Below are 18,659 nucleotides of genomic sequence, written 5' to 3' on the forward strand. Positions count from 1 at the left end.
ACAAAGACAGAAGCACAGCGATTATAATGTCAGACCAAGCTAAGTTTATTGGGCTCATCGTTTGTTTTATCTCACCATAACACTCAGAGAGAGACTTCTCTGGGAACATGTTTGTGACTGATGACATACGGACTCTGAATACACACAATTATTCCTCAACATCTGTATCCTGACATTGTGTGACCGTATAGTGCACAGCGCCATCTAGTGGTCTGAGAGGGTAACAAATAAAGAGACATAACATCTTTGTGGCTTCTCAACATAATGTTTTGGTGATTTGCATGTTTTGAATTTAATTTACACATTAGGTTGGTTGGAACATGCAAACAAGGCAATGTTCACGTGGTAAGGACAAAGACAGGCTAAGAGTCTGAAGAGTTTCAACATAAAAAACATTCTTTCTCTGATCAACTAGAGGAGCTTCAGTCAATACAAAAGCATCTTTAGCACATTTAGTTAACTATTACACAATTAAACCTTTGATAGACCGAACCAGTGGTGGGTTTTCTCTCGTTATTTATGGCAACCATGACATTTCCATCCATCCCCCCCCATTTAGGACACAACTCAATCATTTCAAGAGAGAGGGGATTCACTTTGTCTACAGTGACATAGTTAGCACATTTGTGTTTAGCTACTTCAAGAGAAACTTAATGCAAAAGTAGCACCTTGAAATCATAGTTTGTAACAAAGGGGTTAATAGACCAAACAGTCACAGGCTGATATCTGGCGTATTTCCCCCACATAGATCATCTAAATTCTTCAAAGTGAAATAGTTGGACACGGTTTGGTAGTGGCAGAAGGAAGCATTGAAAAGGCCAGAGGAATATCCTTCGACTCAGTCTTCATATTCAATGACCAGTGCATCATTAAGAACTCTCAACTCTCGTGTGCTTCACAAGGACAACGCGACTCCACAAAGACCGTGTGAACTGGTTTGGCGTGTCCTCGGGATCCTCTCAGCACGGTGAATCAGACGGTCAGACTTAAAGGGAAGTGCATGAGTAGTAAATGGACAAAGGACCACAGCTCACATGATCCACAGCCTCCGCCCCATTGAGCTGGTAGAACTAGTGTTTCACTATTCAGTCTGAATGCCCCTTCACAAACCAGCAGTGTGACCTCAACTGCATTATGTTACACATGTTCGAGGGAGTTTACCACATAATAACATGTTACAGTTCAAACCCTCACCTGAGGTTAGGCCGAGATAAAGCCTTCGCTAAAGAAGGCCGCTGTTTTCAGCGCATTATAACGCGAGAAAAAGACGCAGCACAGTCCTGAAAATGGAAAGACTTGGCGCCATCGCTCTGAAGTGCACGCCATCCGAGCCCAGGTCAGTTCTTCCGGTGAATGATAACCAACACATTATTGAGAGAACATAATTAAACGAAGGATGATGGTAATCGGTCTGTCGAGGTATGTCTAGGAGGAGGACGGATAATCCAGGCATGTAGAGGAGGATGGGCAGGCTCCGTCAACAGAGCTAAGACATGACCTCCCTCAGGGTCCCGTTCTCTTGTCCCTGTGTTTCACTGTCTGACAGCAGAGGGGAATGAGCCGGTACAGCGATCCTATAAGGCAAATTATCTTTAGTCAACATCCTCCAGGTAGAAGAGACCAAACGGGAATAGTTATCAGGCTTGTACTCGGATAAAGGTGGCCGTGCGCAGAGTAACGGCAGGCTGTCCCTGTCGGGCCGGGAGAGGAAGAGAGCGGGCCGGTGCCGGCTCTCGCCCTCCTTCAGGGAGTCTGGGAGCGGCTTGCGTTTGCTTTCAGGCAGGAGCATTATGCAGAGGACGGAGAGGACAGCGAAGGAGGCGAAGACCACATGGTGGAGAAAGTAGCCGCCGTTATTCTGGAGCTCCATCAGGGAGGAGGCGGCCATGCCAACACAACCAGCTGCCAGCACCAGGCCGAGGCAACCGCCTCTGGCAGAGAGATGAAGGAGAGGGAAGAGGAAAAGGAGAACACAAATCAACCAGGGAGGCCCAGAGGTGGAATAATCAGACAATACTTTGGATGTTGTGTTGACATGTTTCTGTATCGCTATTCTTGCCAACTTTCCTACTCCGTCTGTGGGACTCACGCCAAAGCCTTTGTCTTACTACAACTGTTTTTAGCAAATGATACTCAAACAGGAGTAATTGTGCATTTGAATGGGACTATTTCAGAAGTAGACTAAAACACGTACATAACGAACGGGCACAGCGCATACCTTCGCATATCATAGAATTATGAACATTTTGGCATTAGTTGCATGCCAATTGGATAAAAATTGACCGCGCTATGGTAAAAAGAAGATTTTGACCTTTTCATGACCGTGACCTTTGACCCGATCGATCCCAAAATCTAATCAAATGGTCCCCGGATAATAACCAATCATCCCACCAAATTTCATGCGATTCGGTTTAATACTTTTTTAGCTATGCGAGTAACACGCATACAAATAAATGGCGATCAAAACATAACCCTCCGCATTTTCAATGCATCAGTACTTCGTAGCGGGATTGTTTATTTTGGTCAATTCTTTGGGGTTTTGACTATATAAGAAAATGGATCAACAGCCTCATCACTTACCGAACCACGGTCGGCATCACCTCACTGGCAAAGAAGGCACTGAGCATGGCGAGAGCCTGAGAGAACAGCAGCCCCACGACGGAGAGCACCAACACCAGGCCTCCATGCAGATCTGACACACAAAACAACAACATAAGGTCAGTGATTCCAGTGATGCCTCATTCACTTTAAAGTAGTCCGCTGTCTATCATGAAATACATTTGTTTGTCAAATCCATCTTTTTATCAAAAGGGAAATGTCATTGAAAGTAAAACAAAGCCAACGCAAACCAGAGATGAGAATGTAGTTTACACTGAGTGAGGGCCAGCAGCAGCAGCGATGACAGGCCAGTGATGATGGCGGAGAGCAGCAGCATGCCACGCCGACCAAAGTGGTTGACCGACACGCAGATGAAGATGCAGGCCAGCGCTCCGGTTATCACTCGGAGGAAGTAGCCAAAGTAGAAGTTGAAGGAGTAGCCGTTCAGGTTTCTGGTGAAACAGTACTGGATCCCCGTTCCAATGAACCTGGAGGAGAGAGAAGAGGAATGGAACATCCACGATGACGCCCGACACTTCAGACACACCATGAAAGGGAAGGCCGGCATCTCACGGACACGTCCGGTGGACGTGCACTCACAGCGTGAAGCTCAGGATGAGGCAGTTCTTCCAGATAACACGAGTCCGACGCAGCTCCAGAAATGAGAAGTACGCTGGCCGACAGTCTTCTCCGTATGCTGAATCTATCTCTATGAGCCGGGAAGAAAATAAATGATTTAACATATCCACTTAGTGGTGTAATTCAGGGGTACAGATCTATTTGTCTTACATTTCACTCATGGCTGCAATTGTTATATGCTAAATGACATTGAATCAACATTTGGATTAAACTACAACTGCATGCCTCCATCGACCAGTCAAGGTGCAGTTTCAATTGTTGTCAGCCCAAACCGTCACCACTTATCCTCTTTTATCCTAATAGACATCTGTGTGAAATAGTGATGATTAGCATGATTCTTGAGTCATGGAAAAAAAATCTTTTGTGAGGTCAGAGTGACCGTTGACCACCAACATCTAATCAGTCCATCCTCGAGTACAAGTGAATGTTTATGCCAAATGTAATTGAAGTAGTGCTGCCTCAACTCAGCAGGTCAGGGATGGCCGCTTGCTCAGGGGAGATCCCCTTCACTGGATCTCTCCCCTCGGCTGGCTGGCCCCGTCTTGTGAGGAGCTCAGTGATGTGTGAACGCACGTTCATCAGGAGGAGGCAGACTCCCAGCTGCCGGTACATGGTCGGGGTGTGTGGTGCTACTTAAACCAGGGAAACCTCACACAGTAAGAAAGTAGAAGGGTCACCTGCTCTACATTATGTAATTCCTCTCACACTCATATTTTGACTTATTCTGTGAATTTGCATCAGACTTCAAAAGTCACAGCATAGTATGTCTAAAAAAGATGCGAAACGTTATTGTCCAATAGGTTGAACAAGGTATAGTATGTTGAAAGAAGTGATAGGATGTGTGAAAACGTGCTAAAGGGAACTGATGAAAACAAGGATATCAACAATATTTAGGTTGGCAAGATTTATTCTACCAAAAGAATGTGTGACGTACAAGATGGATGGAGTTTTGACATTATGCAAAAATATACCAGTTATGTTTTGTGAGTTTGTAAGTTTTGAGTCTTTAGTGATCAAAACAAATCAAGTCTTTTTTCGAGTGAAAAAAACCTCATTCATGCTCTGGCTGATGTGAGATCAGGGTCATGGTAAATGGTTAGTCCGTTTCCCCAATTAGAATAATGGTTCATTACACAAGTTGTTTTAAACTTTCATCATGAAAGAAAAAACTTTTAGACCAGCCTTTGTTCATTCACAGGCGTTTCTGTGCGTGTGTGTGCGTACATACGTGTGTGTGTGTGTGTGTGTGTGTGTGTGTGTGTGTGTACCTGACAGCAGGGTTTCACCAGGGTAGACTTCATTGTGGAGACAAACTCCGTTCCTGCTGGAGAATTCCTGGAGGCTCCTCTTCGCCTGGAGGATCTGAGCTGTGGCCAGCAGCCAACGAGGAGACTCCGGAAACACGGACGCACAGCTGAGGAAAGCAACTCTGAAATCATACAAAGCTCAGGCAGTCTCTGTCACGTCGACACAAACAGGTGATGTATTGGTTTTGTTTTGACAACAACTAAACTGACATGGCATCAGCATCCTATCCAGGCTGCTGAGATACTGAGCATCCTGAGTGGAGGACAGACAGTGTGACTGAACTGTCTCGTTATGGTGTTTGTTCTTCGGTCTCTTCTGGGAAAAAAAATATTGGGCTCAATGTGAATTCCTGAACAAATAACTTGACTAGGTCCGAGTAGTGGTCAAAATAAGTTGGGTGCTATTGATTTAAAGACAAGATCTATTCCAAGCTGCAGACAAGCCAAGCATCAATTGTGAGCCTGCTACACTGAGCGCCGCCCGGGGATTATGAACCTTCCTTGTGGAGTGTCCACCTATGCGTCCCAGATAGTGAAACCTGTCTCACCACCAATAGGAGAGCAGCAGGAGCAGAGGCAACGTGGTCACAGCCTGGAGAACGGGCCAGTAGAGGCACACAGCAGCGATGCCCGGTAACAGCAGCTCGGCGAAAATGGCAAAGAAGCCGCTGATCATGGCAACCATGAGACGATGGGGAGGGTCACAGAGCTCCAGCCCTAAGTGAGCGACGGGAACAGAGACGGAGGAAAGACGGAGAACATCAAAGACAAATACATCAGAGCAAAACCAATTCATTTCCCGTCAGGACCCGATTTTTGACCATGGAAAGTATTAAAACATGCAACAACAATGTTTGATTGTATGTATTCTCTCAGGGAGTCGCTAAACAAGTGCCTGCTTCTTTTTTCTCTCTCCTGAAGATCCTATAAAGCCATCTAGCTTTATTGATTTTTTTAAGAACTAGAACAGTTGATTAACTGATCTGAAATGATGTAACATCTGTTGTGCTAGATCAGGGGTCGGGAACCTATGGCTCTTCCGGTGACTGCATATGGCTCCCAGAAAATTTTGAGTTGACATTTTTTGTTGTTGAAATCTCCGCCCGCCACCTTGTAATTTTCTCTATAGCGCCAGATTACAGCAGAAGTAATTTAAGGTCCTTTTCTTAAAGAGCACGTCTTTGTTCTTTTATTAAACTAAAGGTCTGTTGTTGATCGTATCTACACAACAGTGTCATTTCTGTCTCTACGTGTCGCGTTAACAATTCTCCGCTTTCCGTCTCACGCGCCGGAGCTCCCCCCCCCCCCCCCGTAGCATCATGCAGCACCAGAAGACTCATTAAAAGCAAGACATATTTAATTTATTATACGTTAAAAATACTATATGGCTCTCAATGAAATATATTTAGAAATATTTGGCTTTTATGGCTCTCCCAGTCAAAAAGGTTCCTGACCCCTGTGCTAGATACGAGCACAACCTCTTGGAAGTATTCTACATACATAATGTGGACTCAAGGAAGTTGTTGTTACAGCAGCTAATCTGATCTAAACTAAACATGGAGTCCATTCTGTTTACTGCTAGTTCAAGATAAAGCTACTAACATCTAAAGTACTCTGTAACTTCGAGTATGACGTACACTTGTTTGGAAAGGTGTCAAGCTGTGTGAGTCTCAGTTAAACGTTAACCTAATTACCCCCCCCCCCCCAAATTCCCTCTCCACATTTCCTCCCTGTGAAGGGAAAGAGAGAAGGAACATGAGGAGTTCACTTCCTGTTCACTTCCTAGCATTTGGTTCCGTCCTGCCATTGTTTCATCCTCTCTGGAGGAGCAGCATTCACAGGACACCGCAAAGAAACATTTTCCCTCGGCCCTCATCCCGCCCATCCCAACATCAGATTAATCTATAAAAACTCAATCTGGACTCAATCTCGCCCTGACCTCGCAGGAATTTGTGTCAGACACAGGAGAACGTGCGTGTGCGTTTGCGATGAGGCCACTACCTGGTACGACCAGCTCCCACGCAGGAATGTGCAGTTCATACAAACGCTCATATTATCGCATTCAAATACCGCGTCACTCTTGTTTTAGACAGTTTCAGAGAGGAAACACGCGGTAATCCAGACATATGTATCCCGACCAGGCAGAGCGATCACATCAGAGAGAAGGGGAGCTAAGGCTTTGCCACATGGGGCTGTTCAGCCCCTGAAGGAGGACAGCTGAGAGGCCTCCTGTCAGCCACAAGCACAACACCACCCCCCCCCCCCCCCCACAGCTCCGCTAGTCTGTCATACAAATGCTCACCTGGAGCAATAAGGTACGCCCATATCTTTAATTATAAGTGAGCACATCAACACGTAGCTTACAGTTTAGGTCATGACTCAAACCAGAGATCTAGTACATGTCCCAAATCTGTCCAATATTCTTTCACAAGGAATTTATACAATATGTGCAGCGATGCATGTCTAATCAAATTGTGACTCAATTGCCAGAAACATTTTAGTTTTAATTGTAAAATTCTAATTGTTTGCAGTTGTCAGTAGGTCCTTCGTGTCTTTGTACATTGTGTTAAGGGAAAGTAGTTCAACAATTTGTGTGATTGTGAAGATTATCTACTTCTGCTGCTATGTGCCAAGGGATTCACATCATTGAATATGTATTAATTTGGATCTCAAGAGTGTTCACTGGCCGAACTGAAATGTTATTGTCGAACAATTCAGCCTTCTCACAAAAGTATTTGTTTTAATTTTCTGAAGAATAACATAATACAGAACATATATATATATATATATATATATATATATATATAAATCTCTCTGGTGATGCAACAGTGAGACACTGTTACAATCTGACTGGGTTTGTTATTCCTGAAATAAAAGATAATACAAAAATAGGAGGTTTTGTAATTTGCCTGTCAGGGTTTCTTAAGCCTTTTCTTCATTTTTTAAAATTATTTTTGACAAATAGAATAGTTCACCAGTTAGACATTTGCATTGGGTATTTAGCATTTAATCTAATCTTAAGGATTTTAACATGTTTTGCGAACTGTAACATTCACTAACATGACGGTGAAATGTCAAAACACACATTACTCAGAATGACGCCCAATAATCCAAAAGTGCTCTCTAAAATAAACAAAGGAGTGAGTGGCAGTGTTTATTTTTCTCAATCCTGGATAAGTCGATAATCAAATAAGGCCAAACGATGCTTAACTGCAGGATACGTTGGACGACATTTAAACGTGCGTGCAGGATACTCACTGGCAATATAGGAGGATATGAACACCCCGGCGAGCATGGCGCCCTGAGAGAGACGCAGCAGCAGAAACACCACCACACTGTCGGATAAACATACGGCCACGCCCAACACACTGGACAGACTGATGGAGAGGAGGAAACATCTCCGACGACCCAGCCTGAAAACACACATCAGTGTCACAATACTTTTATTTATCATGCACAAAACACACACAAGTGAAATTAGGGAGCTACAACGTGTTCAATTCCAAATAAATATATATGTAACTAGTGCTAAAATACAACTTGTATGCCTACATTAAGAATATATGTTTTATGTATGTCTCACACCTGAGACTCGTCCTCTAATCAAGTTCCCACAGTGAACCTAGCAGCTCTTCAGTCACGTTGTCAATGTGGTGAGAACACCTGGGACCAACGAGACTCCAGGAAGGGGAAGTCTGTCTGGACTTTGTTTTCTACCTGGGCTTCAAGGTCATTCCCTGCCTGCTGTGAGACTTTGGATCAGACTAGTCAAAAAAGTCCTTAAAAGTGGTAGTTTAGTCCATTTAAAAAAGTCGGAATAGTATAGTAAAGTTAAAAGTAAATATAGTATGTCTAAAAAAAAGTTGTAAAAGTTTAAATTATGAGTAATTAAAAAAGCCATAGTAAAGTATGTCAAAATCTCAGCATAGTATGTCTAAAAAAAGTTAGAAGTTATTCTACAATAGGTTGAACAAGTTATAGTAGATTGAAAGAAGTCATAGGATATTATTGTAAAAGACATGCATGTATATAGCATGTCTAAAGAGTTATTAAAGTCATATTAAAGTATGCTGAAAATAGGCATAGCATGTTGAAATACCTTGTTGAATAGTCAGAGTATAGCATGTTGATAAGTCATAGTATAGCATGTCATAGTACGTCAAATGAAAACGCAAAGTATCATGATGATAAGTCATAAACAAGTCACAGTAGCAGAGGTCCCAACAGTCTCAGTCGGGTATGGCCAACAACTGTTCAGTGAAAAAGCCACAAAGTGTTAGTCCAAGGCATACAAGTAGTAATATTAAACACCTTTAGGTTCCATGTAAACATGTGATTATTACTTACCAGTCGCACAATGTACCAAGAAGGATGTACCCCAGAATCCATCCAGTCATGAAGCAGATATGCTGCAAAGGGATTTTCCAATAGTCACCGCAAACCAGGTTCCACTGCAAAGAAAGACAAAGAAGTGGATTGACACCAAAACACAGAAGAAAAAGTTAAATAAAGACATTTCCTGAGCTTCAAGTAAAAATGTTGCATATAGTTAGTGGGCATCAATGAAGCATATTGTACCAACTGGTGAACAGGTGTGTCCTTTCTCTGATTAAAAGGTTATGGGATGATACGGGTTATTAGTTCTTAAATCTCATTAATTGATAGAGCAGACTTCCTGACCCTGTCTGTGTCTGTCCCGAGCTCATTGGTTCCCACTGATGACTTAACTCTTGAAAAACAATGTTTAGAGTTTGATTCTTATGAAAGATGAAGCAATTGGCAAACGTTAATCAAACAGTGAATCGTGCATTTGTTGGGTAATGCTGCTGCAAATACTCACCATGATGCTCATGGTGAGTATTTGCGGCAGCAAGCTGGTGAGTGTGAGATCTAAAACAAAGCACAGCGCTCAGGTTCGTGCAATGAAGGAAAATGGCCACTTAGTGTCCCTCAATAATGTGTTTAAAATAGCCTCTTACAACGACAATGGCGGTCTGTTGAATTTAGAAATAATGGATATCAAGGCAAAAGTTTTCTTCTTTTGGCTAAATTTGTTAAGAATGAAAATATGGAAGTCATGCTTTAACTATTGTTACATCGACTTCACAATAAAATTATTTTATAAAACACACAGTAACATTTTAGACCAACCAGTGCCTTCCTGGAATCAAGGGAGCAAAATACACAGTAGATTACATGTGATAACTAGTATATTTAAAGCACTTCAAATAAACATTTAGTGACGTGTATAAATCATTAAATGTGTGGTGAACTCAATTACTCCCCAAAATATGATCACCATATTCAAAGACTTGAAAAGGTCCATGACATAAATGACGCCTATGTGCTGCAGCCGACACAGAGACGTGTGTGAGGAAGCAGGAATGCAGAGCATGCCGTCGCCAAGTGAGTCAACGGTCTGCTGACGGTTATTACATGAGAGCAAAGGAGCAGCTCCAGCCCGGCGGTACCGGTCCAGCTCTTCTCCACTCCGGGCCTCTCTTCCCTCGGCTCCTCCGCTACGCCCTGCACCCTTTGTGCAGTCGAGAGGGTTCCCGAGCGTACGGACGCAGAGGATACAACGTTTGTATTGAAAATGATCAAAATCAAAACTCCCAAATAATAAATGCAGTGTTGATGACTCCTTGGACCATCCTAGTCGTTGCTATGGGATCCATATTCGCAAAAATAGTTGCATAAACTTCCTCAACACTGAAGTGTTTCTAGGTCTGGGTACAAAACCTCAAAGTACAAAATACTTTGAAGGTATTAATAAATGCTTAAATGGTTTCTCAGATCATACTTTTCTATGTTTTACATATTCTATGGACGGATGGTTCGTGATTTAAATCGTTCTTATTTCAGAGGTATATAACTTGTACGGAAGGTGTTTATATCACAATAAGACGTTTGACTTGTATTGTTAAATTAAAAATGGTTTGGTAAAAAATACAGTTGATATAAAAAATGAACTAAAACTCAGGTATCATATCAGCACTATAGGAGCCTATCAATAATGTTAAACAATACCCATCTCTATGTGCTCGAAGAATACAATAAGATAATAGAATGGTACCCTCACATTAGAATGAGATCCAATTTCAATCAGATAATATAATAAAGTACTTTTTCTAGGTGGTTAGCACTGTTATACTTTGCTAATGCCATTTCCCTGATATTAGGAATATTATCATGATTTTATGATTTCTCCTGGTCACGTGATCCAGTTATTCTACAGTGTGTGCAACACCAGAAGAAAAGTCCACTGACACCAAAGACTGAAACATTCACACTCTATGACTTTCCTACGGCTAGAATTCAGGCAGTGACTTCTGTGCACTAAATCATAAATATATAAAAAAAGAAAGAGGTGTTATTCTACACCTCATGTGGGAGTGGCTGGATCAGCGCCTGTCAAAAATGCCACGATTTTGCCTTGTGGGTAAAGCAGGTCTGCTCTACCAGCTGGTCTCAAACAGGCAGTTTGAGTCTCCCACAGGATTCCTTAACGCAGTCAGGATCAGGAATTGGAAAACAACATGCCAATAGAATAAAAAGGGGCTGGAGCAAAGAGGAGGAGGAGTGACGACCTCAGAGATCTGGATCGTGAAGCCCTCATATCCCCTTTAACCAGTCGATCGTGCCAGATTGTTGTACCTTAAACTATTGTTCTGCTATTGTTTCCTTTCATAAAGTTTTCCTTTAGTCACAGCAAATGACGTCACGTGCAGAGGAAGCTGCTGTTGGTGGGGCGTTCAGGGTCTCAGGAAGGAACATGGAGGCCTCAGACTTCCCAGCGCCAGAGCATGTCGCGGGGGACAGCGAGGAAAAGTCTCCTCGCGGCCAGCATCGATGAGACCACGTTGCCCAGACAACACTCTGGAGAGGAAACATGGCAAACTACCCATCAGGACTCTGTCCCGCGGTTTAGGGACTCCGCCAAATACTCCCATGTCGTCTTAATGGCTTGGCAAATACTGAGACAGAGGTGAGGGGTCACGTTGACACATCTGTGTCAGGACTGTGCAGACCGGGATGGATCCCAGAATAGTTGAAGTCCAGGAGAACAGTGAGGAGGAGATGGGCATGTTTCTGCCGCTTATTGACACACGTAGTTTACCCAACGGCACACTCACATTGAAACCCGATATCTGTGTCCAGACACCAGTTACATGGGTGTGTGAATTTGTATGCATGTGTATATGTGTATATGTATATGGTTCTCTAAAATAAGTATTTTCATGAAAGCATAGGTTAGGGCACTTATAAGCTTGATAGCTTCAGCCTTGACCCTTTCGGTCGGCCACTTTCTTCTTTTGTTGAAATTTTGATTTTTGTAAAGTATTGCTGATCGAAATAAACTAAACTAAAATATAAAAGTATGTGAGAGGCAATTAAAGAGGATCTATATTCAGCTGGGGAAGCTCACACTAAACGTCAAAAGAGGCGTTGAAAGCAAACTACTTTCCCCAGAGTCAGCACTTTAGTTTATAAGCCTAACCCCCAGATATGTATTGATATTGTGTAATCGCCATACCTGGTTGATCACCTATAGTACGACCCTGAGACGCAGATGCAACAAACTGTTCAACTAGAGCAAATATTGACTCAACAGCTGCTCAACTGAAATAAATCCAGTTGATCAGCAGCATCCGCAAAGCCACGCAAACATGGACGAGTCGACATTGTTTTTGTACCTATATAGAAATATCGTAACATGTGTTTACACCCCGACTTTAGGTGTCGGGTGGATACAAACAGCACGTGTGTGTGTAAAGCATCGCCGTGGGTCAGCAGCAGCATCACTTCAGCCCAACACCGAGGGTCGTAAACACACTTCACTGCCGTCGGTCTCTTACCTCAGTGACAAAGTTGCTCTGGAGCCCCGCTGCGTTGGCGTACTCCCACCCCAGGGTGCAGGACACCCTCTCCCTGGAGACCTTTTCGGAAAAGTCAGAGGCATTTGGAGGGTACTTGAATAATTCACAGTGGCTGAGCCCGGAGCCGTTCACCCAGGGGACGGTGAGGTTGAGGTATCGCTGCCTGGAGAAGTTGCTGGGGAGGAACGCGGAGGGCAGGAGCCGCGGGTCCGGCTTGCAGTGGTAGGACTCCGGGAGGGCGGTGAAGAACACGTCGCTGAACAGATTCAGCATGACGGCGAAGTTGGGGAACCAGCTGAACACGACCACGACTCGGTTGTAGCGGCCATAGCCGCCGGTGCGAGGGGAAACCTTCGACTCGAAATCCATTTGAAGACTGAAGAGCGTCGGCGGCCGCAGGCGGGTCTGTGGCGGCGGCGCTGGAGACACACGCGACGCAGACGCAGCAGCAGGTGCGCACTTGGGGAGGAGGGAGGAGGAGGGGGGGGGTGTAGGGGGGGAGGCCTCGCAGTATCGGCCTATTAGAAGATACCTCGACTCGCTTCTGTTCTGGATGACCCCGGGGTCACACGGAACACAGGGCAGGTATGACACAACTAAAGGGACCGGACATCGGTTGCTTATCAATTAATATTGTAATATATAGTATCTGACATTTGGGGTGTGGGTCGAGCTGGAGAAAGATGAATCCTCCATGTCCATAGTGCAATTCATCAGCATCTTCCGTGAGCCTCTCCTCCACCTGCGATGTGGCACCGAGGACATCACATATTCAACTGTTTTCACATGTATGCTTATTGTGAGTAAACTGAGCGTCATGTGTAACATCTGTGGAGAGCACCTTTTATATAGTTTTTACTGAAAATCCAGTCTTTCATATGAAGGAGTTAACACTGTAATTGGTGGCCTCCGGAGATTAAATACTTTGCAGTAAGTAATGTTTGCTTTTTCTGGTTCAGCAGGTGATCATTGCGTCTCCTCTGGCTTTGACAGGAAACATTACAACAATATGTTACAAAGACATTTCAAATATTAACATTGTGAAACACTAAAGACATGTTTAGCTAATCCTGCAATGAATAGAAACGTCTCTTGGCCCACCATTATTTGGTTGGTCGCTGGCATATGAGGAAATGCTTTTATTCTATATTTATTGCACATTCCTCATTTAAAACGGTATATTTTCAGATGAAGCCAACCTTATTGTCGGTGGATATATTCCAGAAAAAAAACTTGATTATAATATTTTTACATCATGACACATCAACACACACTCAATGACTAGAAGACAGCTGGTAATATTTCAAAGTTTTATTAACGAACATAATCTCTGAGGAACAACAGCAGTTCTCGCGCTCTCTGTACATGCAACTGTAGAAAATAACAATTTAGAATTTTTACTTTGTCTTTTTTTCCCCCACCCATCCTCATTTTCTGTTTCTCACGTTTTTTATTTTTTATTTCTTTTTTTTTCTCTTTATTTTTTTTGCAGGAAATCAACAACAGCTATAGGTGAAAGTACTGGTATTGTTACTGGATTTCTGTTACAGCACTGACAATAGCATCAACGACCCCCCCTCCCCTTCCCCCTCTTAGCTGCTCCAACAATATGTACACAAATAAACTACATTGTACAAATAAAATGTTACATTGTTACATCATAATCACCTGCAGCAAGCGCACGCAGCTCGTTGCTGTTAGAACCCCACATTCTAAGCAATTTTTCAGACTAGTACAAAGAGGAGGGTGCAAAACGTCCTGGGAGGTTTTATTTACAGAGCTATGTACAGTATGTCTCTTTCACGCATTACAAGGAGGAAAATTTACACAGCGGAGACCAACTTCAACTCAAAACATACCACAGGTGTCCGAAAAAAACAAAACACAAAAATAATAAATAGGTTGATTCTCACCATTTAAAGAGTAGTTCTCCATGCTTTTTATTAGTCATTTCCCACTCTGAAAAAGGAACAAAGAAATAGCTACAGTCTGGGTTTTAAGTTTAAAAATCAAACAAAAACTAGAAAAAAGGCTTGAAATCGTGATTCTATAGAATGAAAAAATAGCAATTATGTATATTCATGTCCAGTAAGAAAACCCCCAAAAAATAATCAAAAAACCACTGAGTGAATGTGAGGAGAGTCGAGGTAATATGTTGCTGACTGAGGTGGTGTCAGGCTAGCATCTCAATCCCCACGGCCAAGGGCTCTACATGCGTCTGAGGACCGATGCTCATTTGTGTCTGGATCCAATTTAGCCAGAAATCACTCTTTCTGTGAGTTGCATTTTCACACTGGAGAGTCAGAGTGGGAGGATGTGTTTCGTCTATTTCTCTGTGCAGCGGTGTACCCATACAGAGGGAGACATTGCCTGTCAGTTGTGTCAACCATCACCATTTCAAGCCTTTGTGGTTCGAATAAATGACTAAAGAAGTCAAATCAAAGGCAGGGCATAAACCGTTAAAAAAGGTGACTCATGAAACAGAAAACACTTGATGTCTTGTAAACAATAGTGAGAGGGCGTGGTCGGTCAGGGTAACGTTATACATTCTGCTCGATAAGCAATGTGATTGACATGCCACTGGTGTTTATGCTTTATACAGGAACAAAAATCCCTAAGATAAACACAACAACATTCAAAACTACATACACAGATAAAAAAACACACACACAAGGATTCTGTGAACAAGACACCCTTAAAACTCTTTCCCCAAAACGGTGTAGGAAACCCAACAACAAATTCAAAACAAAATGACAACAGGGGGGTTTAAAAACCAAATGTCTGGCTATTTATATCCAAATATGTATGTCTATACCAACCAGGTTGTGTGTGTATCTCTCAAAAATATCCAGGACTATACATCTAGCCACCTTGTCTGCACAGCCTCCACAACCATTGCACTCGACTAGACATACCATACACAGCGATGCTGACTGACGGTGTGTTCAGTACTTTAAAGTTTAGAGAATATTGCCATCAGGATACAGGAGCAGCTCTCACAGGAGGCCTGGCTTTTGGGTTGGGAAAGATTTTCAAAGCCAAGACCCACTAAAAAAATAGAACATCGATACAAGTCATCACAAATCAACATTTCAGATGGGATTTTTTAATTAAAGGACAAAAATAACATCTATTCAGCAGTGAACTATTACTTTCCCCTCCACTGTTCTGATTCTCAGAAGACTTTAAGTATTGTAACAGTCGGCTTGTTTCCGACACAATAATGTGCGGACGGAAAATACCACCACCCAACGGAGTGATATGATGACGCAACCGAACACCTGATCGCTGACACAAACCAAAACACTTGTCGAAATAAACATTTATAAAAACTAGAAGTCCAATATGACTGGAGCTTCAAGCTTGGGCCTATTATTAATTAATTCACTACCAAACTGATGCAAGTGTTGTATAAGAATCCTATAAGGGGATATTTTAAAAACTCATTCAAGTGAAAGGCCACAAGCCTAATGCAAAGCCAATTCGGTTATCGAGTTTTCTGATCCACTACTGCCATCCAGTGGGCAAAGTTGGAACAGCAATTAAAACAAAAAATCTGACGACGGGGCAGACAATGTTGATAGTCAGTAAAGAATGAAAGCGTTCAGTGGCTTTTACAACTCTTCAGACAAGCTGGGAGAACAGAACATGTCATAGTGCTGAAAGACCTGCGTCCTGTTGCTTTTTCAGAGACAATGATGCTTTGTGATGATTAGAAAGATTTTAGTCAAATTGTTGTAAATTAAAAACACTGAAAATTAATTTGAAAGTATTCTACATTAACAAGATGGCTTTGCTCGTGAATGACATCGCTCTCACGCTCATCCCACCCATATATATCTATGTGACTTTGCCCAACAATGAGTACATTTGTTTTTCACTGAACAAGGCATTTTCTTGGTTCGAATTCTTTCAGATATAATTGTGTAGTAAAGCAATGAATAATAATCCTCTCTCTTTTCTTTAAATAAATCCTCAACAACTACTCTGCTACATCTGAGGGACTATATGGTGGTTGGCCAGTGGGAGGCCAGTTTAAATCCAGAGTTGTTCTCTGTCAGCTATTGTGTGTGGTGGTGATCCACGCCCAGGTGAGTTACCAAAGCCTGGACTGAATCTAGAGATGGGATCATACAACTGTGCACTGGAGTCTTTCAAATACCGACTGAACCGTGTACACATTTTGGCCCATGGATATGAGAGGGGGGGGGGGGTGGGGGGGAGTGCTGCCCAAAAGTGAACTGTACATAAAAAGATCATTTTTATTTCTTTTATGTTTTTTCTTTACACTTAACTGAGTGATATTACAGTACATAGGTTATTTACAACTGTGCAGTAATGTGTGGCAAAATAAATTATCTAGAAGGCAGCAAGAATACATCGGTTAACGAATATAAAAACTGTACAGAATTTACGGAATACAACTTTTTTAAATTTTTCTTTTGTTTTTTCCCATTAAACTAATATTGGCTCTGTAGTGTTTCAAGTCACTTCCTCAGAAACAATGAAATGCCCAAGTAAAGAAATAGACAAAAACAATATCTCTCTCCTCCTGCCAAAGCACAATTTCTCAAGAGTCTCTTTGAATGTCCACATTCGTTCTGTTGGTTTCTTCAGGTTGTCCTGTGGTGGTTTTGCAGTCCATGGCGGTCTGATGTGTGTGTTTGTGTTTGGAGCAAGCAGGTTGACTGAGGAACACTCCGGTCGGTCCTCAGAGAGCCATACCTGTCCTCTTCTGCTTAGCCAGGCCGAAAAGGCTGCAGGGTCAGTCTCTTCCTCTCAGACGTGCACACACACACACACACACACACACACACACACACACACACACACACATCGCTAGCCCTCAGCTGTACTCCAGCCTTGTGCAGGCTCTGCTTGGCCTGCCTGGTGCAGTGTGAACAGAGAGGGCGTCCTCTGGGTACACGGTCTCATAGCCCCGAAACCCTCAGACTGGTTCTAGCTTCCTGCTCTGTCCATCCCAGCTGTTCAACAGTGAAGATCCACATGATGCACCACTGCTCCGTTGACCTTCTCCGGGTCGGCGCTGGACTGTCTAGTTCTCCTGGCCCACCAGGAGCCCTGGGTCAACAGGGGAGGCTTCTCCTCAGACCTCCCTCAGGACAGGCACCACGCTGTTGGGAGAGCTCTTCTCTGATACCTCCTCCCCGTGGTGGCAGTGGGTGGGTCTATTGAAGCAGGGACCAAAAATGAATGCAGAAAATATATCTCTGTCCCCCGTCTCACCAAAACTGAGCACTGAGGAGTTGTGTCCCGGTGACAGAGCCCCGAAGCAAAAACGGTTTCTGCTTCTCACACTCTGATCAAACAAAAGCATAAAAACGTTGAGGATGAAAGTGCAAGTTGTGTGATTTCCTTTCCCCCAGTAAAAACAGGTTTCCTTCTTCACGGAAGGGAATCCAGAGCAAGTTTTTCATCTTTACTCTTTCTATAGAATATATTTTTTCCTGTGTAAAGTCCTCTTTCAAACTTGCTAGCCCTTTCCATTCGTCCAGTTCAACGAAGTCTCTTTGAGAAGAAGTGATTCAGACAAAGTTTGCTCTTGGTTTGTGAGCACCAAAGTGTCACGCAGGCAGCAGGACAAAGTCGTCGTTGACATCGACCATCGGCACGTAGAAGGTCGGCACTTCGTTGACACAGAGGGACTTGTGCCCCGCTGGGTCCAGCTCCTGGACCTTCAGCTGCCACTCCATCCGTTGCACTGCGTTGAGGGCTGCTGCCTCGTGCTGTTGCCGCATCAACAAGCATGTCTGAGGGAGGAGACGTACGGCATAAAACCACTTGGCGTATACACAAGATTCGGTATCAACGCCTTTATGTGAAGACGTCTTAAATCCCAGCATAGTGCCGGTACTTACCTTCATACGGTCATATTTATCGTCCACGTCCTGGATCCAGGATATGAACTGACGGGCGTTAAAGCGATCTCGCACAGATTTGTTCTCATCGCCCTGAGAACATACACCAAGTTACAATGTAGATTAAGGAGTGGATTGTGAAATAATTAGACATATTATAATTGACCAGACACTTAAGTGGATACTGAAATATTTCCTACCTGGCTCTCTGATGGCATATTGTATACTTCAGAGTCCAACAGCATGGTGCAGGCACTGAATGGCACAGCCTGATTGGCGATTGTTCGGGCTGCTCTGCAGTGGACCCTTAAAACTTCCTGCTCACAAGACACAATCAGCTTCTCCTGTGAACATAA

At 43.2% G+C, this 18,659-nt stretch overlaps 2 protein-coding genes across 4 annotated transcripts in view; both read right to left on the bottom strand.

Annotated features, from left to right (window-relative positions):
• Positions 1 to 21: 21 nt before the first annotated feature.
• slc22a31 (solute carrier family 22 member 31) lies at positions 22 to 12,814 on the bottom strand. The gene is made up of 9 exons (XM_056413556.1): positions 12,404 to 12,814; positions 8,892 to 8,995; positions 7,803 to 7,957; positions 5,093 to 5,261; positions 4,506 to 4,651; positions 3,199 to 3,307; positions 2,872 to 3,086; positions 2,581 to 2,692; positions 22 to 1,931 (listed from the first exon to the last, which is right to left on the bottom strand). Exons 1-9 carry the CDS (start codon positions 12,791 to 12,793, stop codon positions 1,487 to 1,489), a joined length of 1,845 nt encoding a protein of 614 aa, XP_056269531.1. The 5' UTR covers positions 12,794 to 12,814; the 3' UTR covers positions 22 to 1,486.
• A 906-nt stretch (positions 12,815 to 13,720) lies between these two features.
• The window catches only part of ankrd11 (ankyrin repeat domain 11), a 99,294-nt gene continuing 94,355 nt past the window's right edge, over positions 13,721 to 18,659 (bottom strand). For all 3 annotated transcript variants that reach the window (XM_056412371.1, XM_056412369.1, XM_056412370.1), the window contains exons 12-14: positions 18,504 to 18,647; positions 18,304 to 18,396; positions 13,721 to 18,195 (exon numbers count right to left, since the gene is read on the bottom strand). In XM_056412371.1, the coding sequence (XP_056268346.1) occupies positions 18,010 to 18,195; positions 18,304 to 18,396; positions 18,504 to 18,647 (423 nt within the window). In that variant the 3' untranslated portion in view covers positions 13,721 to 18,009. The remainder of the gene's footprint in view (positions 18,196 to 18,303; positions 18,397 to 18,503; positions 18,648 to 18,659) is intronic.

Source organism: Pseudoliparis swirei, chromosome 4 (assembly GCF_029220125.1).
Source record: "Pseudoliparis swirei isolate HS2019 ecotype Mariana Trench chromosome 4, NWPU_hadal_v1, whole genome shotgun sequence".
Classification (NCBI taxonomy): Eukaryota; Metazoa; Chordata; class Actinopteri; order Perciformes; family Liparidae; genus Pseudoliparis; species Pseudoliparis swirei.

Bases quoted from the DNA above. Each gene is read 5' to 3' on its own strand.
- slc22a31 (XM_056413556.1), bottom strand. From the start codon at position 12,793: ATGGATTTCGAGTCGAAGGTTTCCCCTCGCACCGGCGGCTATGGCCGC. The intron at 5,262-7,802 runs GTGAGTATCCTG...TCGCTCACTTAG, and splicing joins CATATCCTCCTATATTGCCA to GGCTGGAGCTCTGTGACCCT. The intron at 3,087-3,198 runs GTGAGTGCACGT...TCTCTCCTCCAG, and splicing joins CTCATCCTGAGCTTCACGCT to GTTCATTGGAACGGGGATCC.